Consider the following 11,005-nt stretch of genomic DNA (forward strand, 5'->3'; position numbering starts at 1 on the left):
TTAACCACTTAAGGACCGCCTCATGTACATATACGTCAGCAGGCACATCCAAGTATATATACGTGCCCTGCTTGACGTGGGTCGGGGGTCCGATCGGGACCCCCCCCGATACATGCGGCGGTCCCCGTGGCTTCAGGAGCGATCCGGGACGACGGCGCGGCTATTCGTTTATAGCCACTCCGTCGCGATCGCTCCCCGGGGCTGAAGAACGGGGAGAGCCGCGTGTAAACATGGCTTCCCCGTGCTTCACTGTGGCGGCGTATCGATCGAGTGATCCCTTTTATAGGGAAGACACGATCGATGACGTCACACCTACAGCCACACCCCCCTACAGTAGTAAACACACACAAAGTGAACCCTAAATGTTACAGCGCCCCCTGTGGTTAACTCCCAAACTGCAACTGTCATTTTCACAATAAACAATGCAATTTAAATGCATTTTTTGCTGTGAAAATGACAATTGTCCCAAAAATGTGTCAAAATTGTCCGAAGTGTCCGCCATAATGTCGCAGTCACGAAAAAAATCGCTGATCGCCGCCATTAGTAGTAAAAAAAAAAAAAAATTAATAAAAATGCAATAAAACTATCCCCTATTTTGTAAACGCTATAAATTTTGCGCAAACCAATCGATAAACGCTTATTGCGATTTTTTTTACCAAAAATATGTAGAAGAATACGTATCGGACTAAACTGAGGAAAAAAAATGTTTTTGGGGGATTTTTATTACAGCAATAAGTAAAAAATATTGCATTTTTTTCAAAATTGTCGCTCTATTTTTGTTTATAGCGCAAAAAATAAAAACCGCAGAGGTGATCAAATACCACCAAAAGAAAGCTCTATTTGTGGGGACAAAAGGACGCCAATTTTGTTTGGGAGCCACGTCGCACGACCGCGCAATTGTCTGTTAAAGCTACGCAGTCCCGAACTGTAAAAACCCCTTGGGTCTTTAGGCAGCAATATGGTCCGGGGCTTGAGTGGTTAAAGGCAGACTAACAGGTCTTTGAGGGTCAGAATTCTAGCTGATAGACAGGGGTTCAAATACTTATTTGCAGCTGTATCATACAAATAAATAGTTATCATACATTGTGATTTCTGGATTATGTCTCTCACAGTGGACATGCACCTACCATGACAATTTCACACCCCTCCATGATTTCCAAGTGGGAGAACTTGCAAAATAGCAGGGGGTTCAAATACTTATTTTCCTCACTGTATATATATATATACTCCATACACATGAATAGAAAGGTTTTAGTATCACAATAATAATGCCCCCCCCTCCCCTCCCCCCATCTACTTACATTAGATCAGTTGTAGTTTGAAAAAAAAAACGGCCGGAATTCTGTTGCCGTGACGACTTCCAATTTCAGAAGGCTCCTCCCCCAATCACAGGTCAGTGCTGTGCCAAGTAAAGAACTCCTCCCCCCATCACCTATAACCCCCCATCCCTCCACAACGCCTCCACCTACAGAGGGCGATGGCAGCTCATTTCGAAGGTCTCGGGACGCTCTTTCACACAATATAAATATGTTGGGGTAATAAACATTCTCTTCCCAGATATCACCCCCTGTGTTTAGGGGTGGAACCCCCTTTCTGGGCACTGCACAGTGATGTCATATAACTCTGTGCAGAGCGGCAGTTGGTTTCCATGGAGACAGTGATGTCATATAACTCTGTGCATAGTGGCAGTGGGTTTCCATGGAGACAGTGATGTCCTGCAGAGTGGCAGTTGGTTTCCATGGAGACAGTGATGTCCTATAGACACTGTGCAGAGTGGCAGTTGGTTTCCATGGAGACTGTGTGATGTCACAGCAGGAGACCCAGGGGGGAGGGAATATAAGGCAGAGCTCAGGGGTCTCAGTCATTTCACTGTAGACAGTTGAAGAGAGAAGACGTGTTACAGAGAAGCTCCTGTGATATTACAGAGAGACATTTTTACTGAGAAGACAAATTCTACTTATTATTCTAAAATTCAAAGCATCGCAATGCAAGCTTACAATCTGAGATCGGTGGATGACGTGCTGAAGAACGCCCTCCCCCGCACTGAAGAGTATCCCGGATTTGGGAATCTGGTGTCCACCGTTCTCCTCCAAATGGAAACCACCGCCGCAGGAAACGCGGACATGAGGGCGGAGATCCAACAGCTGAGGAAGGTAAGACTCCTCCCACTTCTCACATTTAAAATACTTGTTTTAACCCCACTGTGCCCACTCCTCACTGTGCCCATGACTACACTGACGTTTAACATGGGAGTCTATGGAGTCGTAGGTCCCCTGGACACGAAACTTTGCACACTTGTAGAGGAAGAGAGGGGGTACACGTGTGCCAAGTTATGTGTCAAGGGGACCTACGACCGGCCATTACCGGGTCCCCAAAGTCACCGGAGAAATGACCGTTTAACATGGGAGTCTATGGAAGGGGTGCCCGGCTTTGAAAAATCGGTGCTCCCCGGTCGTAGGTCCACCAAACAAGAAACTTTGCACAGTTATGAAGGAAGAGTGGGGGTACAGGTGTGCCAAGTTCTGGGTCTAGGGGACCTACGACTGGCCATTACCGGGTCCCCAAAGTCACCGGAGAAATTACCATTTAACATGGGAGTCTATAGAAAGGGGTGCCCAGGTTTAAAATATCGGTACTACCCGGTCGTAGGTCTCCCGGACACAAAACTTTGCACACTTGTAGAGAAAGAGAGGGGTACATGTGTGCCAAGTTCTGTGTCAAGGGGACCTAAAACCGGCTATTACCGGGTCCCCAAAGTCACCGGAGAAATGACCGTTTAACATGGGAGTCTATGGAAGGGGAACCCGGATTTGAAAAATCGGTGCTCCCCGGTCGTAGGTCGCCCGGACAAAAAACTTTGCACACTTATAAAGGAAGAGTGGGGATACATGTGTGCCAAGTTCTGTGTCAAGGGGACCTACGACAGGCCATTACCGGGTCTTCCAAACCACCAGAGAAATTACCATTTAATTTAACATGGGAATCTATGGAAGTGGTGCCCGGCTTTGAAAAATCGGTGCTCCCCGGTCGTAGGTCGCCCGGACAAAAAACTTTGAACACTTATAAAGCAAGAGTGGGGATACATATGTGCCAAGTTCTCAGTCTAGGGGACCTACGACCGGCCATTAACGGGTCCCCAAAGTCACCGGAGAAATTATTATTTAACATGGGAGTCTATGGAAGGGGTGCCCGGCGTGGAAAAATCGGTGCTCCCCTGTCCTAGGTCCACCAAACAAGAAACTTTGCACACTTGTAGAGGAAGAGTGGGGCTACATGTGTGCCAAGTTCTGCGTCTAGGGGACCTATGACCGGCTATTATGGGGTCCTCAAATTCCACAGAGAAATTACCATTTAACATGGGAGTCTATGGAAGGGGTGCCCGGTTTTGAAAAATTGGTGCTCCCCGGCCATAGGTCCACCAAACAAGAAACTTTGCACACCTGTAGAGGAGAGATTGGGCTACAAGTGTGCGAAGTTCTGTGTCAAGGGGACCTACAACCGGCTATTACCGGGTCCCCAAAATCACCGGAGAAATGACCGTTTAACATGGGAGTCTATGGAAGGGATGCCTGGCTTTGAAAAATCGGTGCTACCCGGTCGTAGGTCCCCAAGAAAACAAACTTTGCACACTTGTAGAGGACAAATGGGACTACATGTGTGCCAAGTTCTGGGTCTAGGGGACCTACGACCGGCCATTACCGGGTCCCCAAAGTCACCGGAGAAATTATCGTTTAACATGGAAGTCTATGGAAGGGGAACCCGGATTTGAAAAATCGGTGCTCCCCGGTCGTAGGTTGCCCGGACAAAAAACTTTGCACACTTATAAAGGAAGAGTGGGGATACATATGTGCCAAGTTCTGGGTCAAGGGGACCTACGACAGGCCATTACCGGGTCTTCCAAACCACCAGAGAAATTACCATTTAATTTAACATGGGAATCTATGGAAGTGGTGCCCGGCTTTGAAAAATCGGTGCTCCCCGGTCGTAGGTCGCCTGGACAAAAAACTTTGAACACTTATAAAGCAAGAGTGGGGATACATATGTGCCAAGTTCTCAGTCTAGGGGACCTACGACCGGCCATTAACGGGTCCCCAAAGTCACCGGAGAAATTATCATTTAACATGGGAGTCTAAGGAAGGGGTGCCTGGCGTGGAAAAATCGGTGCTCCCCTGTCCTAGGTCCACCGAACAAGAAACTTTGCACACTTGTAGAGGAAGAGTGGGGCTACATGTGTGCCAAGTTCTGCGTCTAGGGAACCTATGACCGGCTATTATGGGGTCCTCAAATTTCACAGAGAAATTACCATTTAACATGGGAGTCTATGGAAGGGGTGCCCGGCTTTGAAAAATCGGTGCTCCCCGGTCGTAGGTCCCCCAGACAACAAACTTTGCACACTTGTAGAGGAAGAGTGGGGCTACATGTGTGCCAAGTTTTGCGTCTAGGGGACCTACGACCGGCCATTATGGGGTCCTCAAATTCCACAGAGAAATTACCATTTAACATGGGAGTCTATGGAAGGGGTGCCCAGCTTTGAAAAATTGGTGCTACCCGGCCATAAGTCGCCCGGACAAGAAACTTTGCACACTTGTAGAGGAAGATTGGGGATACATGTGTGCCGGGTCCTCAAATCGGGGGGGAGATCAGGCGCAAAAAGGTGACTTGAGTATAAGCCCAGTCATTTCTAAGCCGGTAATTTCTTGGTTCCATCGTATGGTGGCCAACAATGGTTCCAGGGAGAGGACAAAAACTACGGGAGAGAGTGGGCAACCCTGACGGGGGCCATTCTACAATGCAAAGGCCTCCGAAAGGGTCCCATTCACCCTTACTTGTGCCGTAGGCATGGGCGTAGGAACCGGGGGGGACGGGGGGGACACATCCCCCCCAGGAAATAATGCGGGGGGGACAGGTACGGTAAAATCCCCCCCAGGTTAGGAGGACTTGGAGCGCTGCTGATCAGAGGCGTACTAACTAAGGGGCGGACCGCACCAGGTGCCACACATTAGGGGGGTGTCAGGCGTCTCCCCCATCCTCCCCTGTATGAAACAGTGAGAGCAGGCTTGGTAGTGCAGCGGCGATGTGATATGCTGAGAGTGCAGGGAGAGCTCAGGCAGACTGACACACTACTGTGCACCTCACTCTCTGTTACATTCTAACAACTCGGTGAGTACAGCTCCCCCCCCCTCTCTACAGGAATGGAAGAGTCTGCATCAGCTCTGCCTCCTCCCTCCCCTCTGTGTCCTCCATGCTCCGTGCAGCCCGTGCTCAGCTGTATCTGAGAGGAACGTGTGGGCGGGAACACTTAAACAAGTAGCCAACAGCTAAAGAGCCACCGACTGAACTCGTGTGAGATATGATCATCTTGGGAACATAAAGTGAGTTATCAGCACTGTCACTGTGTCTAGACTCTTCTCTCCCCCAAATCCTTCACTCCCCCTCTTTCCTCTGTTGTCCTCTAGCAGAGCCTGTCATTAACTCTATGCTGATAGGCCACATCATGTTCCTTTTAGCCAGGCTTTTCACTAGCATGATCATAGACATTGCATGTGATTCGCACTGCATTTCTGTGCATATCACATGCGATGTCTGTGCGATGCGAATTCAGACATACAAACTGTATGGCTGAAATCGCATTTGCACCAAAACCTTTTTTTGGTCTGCGCTGGAATCGGATTGAATGGGAGTTTATACCTGTGCAATCCGATTCCTGCATCATTTCACAGTTCTCACTGTGATCTGCCAACCGATCTGGGGGTGTCATTAATTTATAGACACCCGTAGTAGTTTGCAAAAGACAGCGTGAACGGCCGACCAGCAACATGCAATGCAGGAATCGCACTGATTCCTGCATCGCATATATATGAACCAGCACTCAATTGGGATTACACTGATGCACTGCGGTTCAGTTGCAGTGTCGGTGTATACACAGTTTTCCTGCATTTACTTCCATTTTCACTACAGTCCCACAGACTTCTATTGGGTTACACATTTTTGCAACATTTTCTGAAAGCACACTAAATGTCCTCTTTACTGCGTCTTTGGTGAGCTTTCAGAAAACACAGTAAAATTACACAAGCTAATAGAAGTCTGTGGCACTGCAGCTAAAAATGGGGATGAAATGCAGAAAAACTGCGTATACCCCAACACTGCAACAAACTCCAGGACACACGTGTGAACCCAAAGATTTCAGGGTGCTGTGTAATGTAAAGGGGTCCAGAGATGCAGAGTGCTGTGTAATGTAAAGGGGTCCAGAGGTGCAGGGTGCTGTGTAATGTAAGGGGGTCCAGAGGTGCAGAGTGCTGTGTAATGTAAAGGGGTCCAGAGATGCAGGGTGCTGTGTAATGTAAAGGGGTCCAGAGATTCAGGGTGCTGTGTAATGTAAAGGGGTCCAGAGGTGCAGAGTGCTGTGTAATGTAAAGGGGTCCAGAGGTGCAGGGTGCTGTGTAATGTAAAGGGGCCCAGAGGTGCAGGGTGCTGTGTAATGTAAAAAGGTCCAGAGATTCAGGGTGCTGTGTAATGTAAAGGGGTCCAGAGATTCAGGGTGCTGTGTAATGTAAAGGGGTCCAGAGGTGCAGGGTGCTGTGTAATGTAAAGGGGTCCAGAGATTCAGGGTGCTGTGTAATGTAAAGGGGTCCAGAGGTGCAGGGTGCTGTGTAATGTAAGGGGGTCCAGAGGGTGCTGTGTAATGTAAAGGGGTCCAGGAGGTGCAGGGTGCTGTGTAATGTAAAGGGGTCCAGAGGGTTTTGTAATGTAAAGGGGTCCAAAGGTGCAGGGTGCTGTGTAATGGAACGGGGTCCAGGAGGTGCAAGGGGTTTTGTAATGTAAAGGGGTCCAGAGGTGCTGGGTGCTGTGTAATGTAAAGGGGTCCAGAGGGTTTAGTAATGTAAATGGGTCCAGAGGGTTTAATAATGTAAAGGGGTCCAAAGGTGAAGGGGCTGTGTAATGTAAAGGGGTCCAGTTGTGGAGAGGAGTTACACAGTAGTGACAGAGAGACTGAAGGGTGCAGAGGTATGCAGGGGTCACAGTGGGGTGTTTTTACATTTTAAAGTTGGGAGGGGGGCAGATATAGGAGTCGCCCCGGGTGCCAAATGCTCTAGGTACGCCCCTGCTGCTGATTACGCTGAAAAATGTCGGCGCATTCAGCTTCTGAACACCTACTTAATAAGAATATACCTGGTGAGTAAAAATGCTGTCCCCCCCAGATTTGTAAGGGTTCCTACACCCATGGCCGTAGGTCTAGAGTACAATGCCTCATCTGTGGGCCTATGCCCGCATATCTCAGTGTCGCCAGCATATACCCCCAGTCTAGTCTATCCAAAGCCTTTTCGGCATCTACTGATAGACATATTAAAGGTTTTCCCCCCTTCTTGGCCCTATGAATCAGCAACACTGCTCTTATTACATTATCCCTTGCTTCCCTCCCAGGGACAAACCCCACCTGATCTTTATCTACCCTCTCGGCCAATATCCTTCCATACATTTTTATGTCTTCATTCATCAAGGATATTGGCCTATAGCTGGCGCATAGCGTTGGGTCTTTCCCTTCTTTAGGTATAAGGGTTATATGGGCCCCTAGGGCTTCTTGGCGCATCTCTACACCTTTCCCTATGGCATTCATATATTGCTAAAAAAATGAGACCAACGTCCCAGAGAATTTCTTGTAATATAGTGAGGTGTAGCCATCTGGGCCCGGACTTTTCCCTGCTTTAGTGTTTTTAATCGCCTGTTCAATTTCTTCCTTTGTAATTTCTCTTTCTAATTCGCTAGTTCCTTCTTCTGATAGAGCAGGTATTTTTGCTTTTTCTAGGTACGGCTCTATTCTGTTTTTCCTAAATTGGGTTTCCTCCGCATGGAACAGTTTTTGATGGGGGCAGTTTTGATGGGGCAATTTGACGGAACAGTTTTTGATGGGGGCAGTTTTTGAGGGGGCAGTTTTGATTGGGCAATAGGATGTGGGCAATTTGATTGGGCAATTTGATGGGGCAGTTTTGATGGAATGCATGAAAGTTGTAATTGATGTCTGAGCTCTATAAAAGAAAGATCACAACTAATGTTTCCTATTTGTGGTTATTACAGGAGATGTCAGCGAAGGACGATCAGATGAAGACCATGGAAAACAGTTACACGGAATGTATGAAGGCCCTGAAAGACAAGGAGGAGGCAGATAAGAAAGAGAAGGAGACCTGGAAGAAGGAACTGGAAGAGAAGCTGGGCATTGTCCAGAAGGAGTGGGAAGAGAAGAGCGAGAGGAATGGGGTTGCCCTTCAGGAGCAGTGTAAGGAAGCCAATGAGAAGCTGCGGAAGATGGAGGAACAACTGATGAAGATGATGGAGGAGTTGAAGGTGACGAAGGAGCAGCATGAAAAGGAGAAGAAGGAGATGGAGGGGCAAATGAATAAAATGATGGAGGCAATGGTAAGTATCAGATTGTTGGGGTGTCATTGCGATGGAGCCTACCACACACGGCCGCAATTTCCCAACCAAAAGCTCCCATCGGACTTTTCTTGTGGGAATTTCCGATCGTGTGTACGCCGCATTAGTCTTACATAGGTGGCAGCCAAAGGGTGAAATCATCCTCTGTGCTCCCGACCTCCACAATCTGCATTACATTTCACACACTATAAGCTACTCAATGCTTTGACATTTCATTGATTTTCTTCTTCTTCTTCTTCTTCTTCCATGAACAAAAGATGAAGGCCGAGCGTGAGCAGGCTGAGAAAGATCGGGCCAAGAAGATTCAGGATGAGAAGGATCGAGCCAAGAAGTATCAGGATGAGGTAGATCGAGCCAAGAAGTATCAGGATGAGCTAGATCGAGCCAAGAAGGAACAGGATGAGAAGGTACGGGTGATAGGATTAGTTGGGTTACCTAACCCTAACCCTAATTCCCTAACCCTCCAACCCTAACCCCCTAACCCTAACCCTAACCCTCCAACCCTAAACTCTAACCCTCTAACCCTGACCCTCCAACCCTAACCCTGACCCTCCAACCCTAACCCTCTAACCCTAAACTCTAACCCTCTAACCCTAACCCTGACCCTCCAACCCTAACCCTCTAACCCTCTAACCCTAACCCTGACCCTCCAACCCTAACCCTCTAACCCTAAACTCTAACCCTCTAACCCTGACCCTCCAACCCTAACCCTGACCCTCCAACCCTAACCCTCTAACCCTAAACTCTAACCCTCCAACCCTAACCCTGACCCTCTAACCCTAAACTCTAACCCTAAACTCTAACCCTCTAACCCTAACCCTCTAACCCTCCAACCCTGACCCTCCAACGCTAACCCTCTAACCCTAAACTCTAACCCTCTAACCCTGACCCTCCAACCCTAACCCTCTAACCCTAAACTCTAACCCTCTAACCCTGACCCTCTAGCCCTGACCCTGACCCTCCAACCCTAACCCTCTAACCCTTACCTAACCCTAATCTCTAACCCTCTAACCCTGACCCTCTAACCCTGACCCTCTAACCCCCTAACCCTAACCCTAACCCTAACCCTTATTTGTTCTTTATATAAAGTATTGTAATCTAATGGTCTCTTTTCTCTTCTTAGATGAAGATGATGGGGGAAAGCTCAGAGGAGTGGACCCTCCAGTCGGGAAAGGCGGCGGCGGACCTCCTGTAAGTGATGACTTCTTCTGTCTTTGGTAGGGGAAGTCTATGTGTACATCTGATCTGCTGGAAGCCGAGACCTTCCTATACAGATATGCTGTACATACAGACTGGTGCCGGCACCCCAATATGTGACTAGTACCCCCCTCTCTCTCCTGCCTTCTGATTGGCCACCATCAGGTGGAAGGGTCAATCATGAAGCCGGTGAGGCCGGGCCAAGTGCTACTATTGGGAGATTATTGGGCTCCCCGGGGCCCCTGAGGATATGTGCCGGCACCAACATTCAGTAGAAAATGTATTTTTATCATAAGAAATAAATAACCGCCAACTGTTTTCTCTTCTAGGAGCGCCAAGATCTCGTTTAGGAGTTGTCCTTGCTGCAAATACGGAGTGCCCCAGTCCAAAGCCATCAAGTAAGTCTATACCACCCTCTTTTTCCCCGACTCCACCCTCTTTTCCCCCCACTCCACCCTCTTGTACCCCGGACTCCACCCTCTTGTACCCCGGACTCCACCCTCTTGTACCCCGGACTCCACCCTCTTGTACCCCGGACTCCACCCTCTTGTACCCCGGACCCCACCCTCTTGTACCCCAGACTCCACCCTCTTGTACCCCAGACTCCACCCTCTTGTATCCCAGACTCCACCCTCTTGTACCCCGGACTCCACCCATGAAATAACTGTTTTTTCTCTCCTAGCACCTCGGAGATCTTTGATTTGCTGTGCCCTTCCTGCTACAGCATGATGAAGAAGCTGAGCTCCGCCCAGTAAGTATCCTCCAATCATAGAAAGATGTTTTGTATTCCTCACATGCGTGTTTCCGGACATCCCATAATATCATTACATTTATTATTGGGGGAGGGGGTGTCCCCTCTCTCTCCTGCCTCCTGATTGGCCACCATCAGGTGGAGGGGTCAATCATGAAGCCGGTGAGGCCGTGCCAAGTGCTCCTATTGGGAGATTGTTGGGCCCTTCATTTGAGGGGCCCCCCGGGGGAGGGCCGGCACCAACATTCAGGAAACACTTCAGAGAGGAAGGAATGAGTAGAAAATGTATTTTTATCATGATAAGAAAGCAATGAAATAACCGCCAACTGTTTTCTCTTCTAGGATCATGGAGGTGTGTAAATACTGTCCTTGGTGCGGCCACACAGCGTCCCAGAGAGGACCCACCAAGTAAGTATATCCCCCCTATTCTACCCCCATGGGACCCCGATGTAAGGGGGGCTCTGATGGGACCCCGATGTAAGGGGGGCTCTGATGGGACCCTGATATAAGGGGGGGCTCTGATGGGGACTGTGTTATAAGGGGGGGCTCTGATGGGGACCCTGATATAAGGGGGGGCTCTGATGGGGACCCTGATATAAGGGGGGGCTCTGATGGGGACTGTGTTAT

The 11,005-nt window shown here is 48.8% G+C and overlaps 1 protein-coding gene and 1 long non-coding RNA gene across 2 annotated transcripts; both read left to right on the forward strand.

The window, feature by feature from the left end:
• The first annotated feature begins 1,576 nt into the window (after positions 1–1,576).
• LOC120910669 (golgin subfamily A member 6-like protein 7) lies at positions 1,577–9,625 on the forward strand. The gene is made up of 4 exons (XM_040322422.1): positions 1,577–2,153; positions 8,074–8,412; positions 8,688–8,837; positions 9,554–9,625. The coding sequence occupies exons 1-4, from the start codon at positions 1,986–1,988 to the stop codon at positions 9,623–9,625; spliced, it is 729 nt and encodes a 242-aa protein (XP_040178356.1). The 5' UTR covers positions 1,577–1,985.
• Positions 9,626–9,956: 331 nt separating this feature from the next.
• On the forward strand, positions 9,957–10,775 carry LOC120910756. Its single transcript, XR_005741563.1, has 3 exons — positions 9,957–10,025; positions 10,310–10,378; positions 10,721–10,775. It is a non-coding gene; the product is annotated as an uncharacterized LOC120910756 (long non-coding RNA).
• Positions 10,776–11,005: the final 230 nt, after the last annotated feature.

Source organism: Rana temporaria, chromosome 8 (assembly GCF_905171775.1).
Source record: "Rana temporaria chromosome 8, aRanTem1.1, whole genome shotgun sequence".
In the NCBI taxonomy this organism is placed as follows: Eukaryota; Metazoa; Chordata; class Amphibia; order Anura; family Ranidae; genus Rana; species Rana temporaria.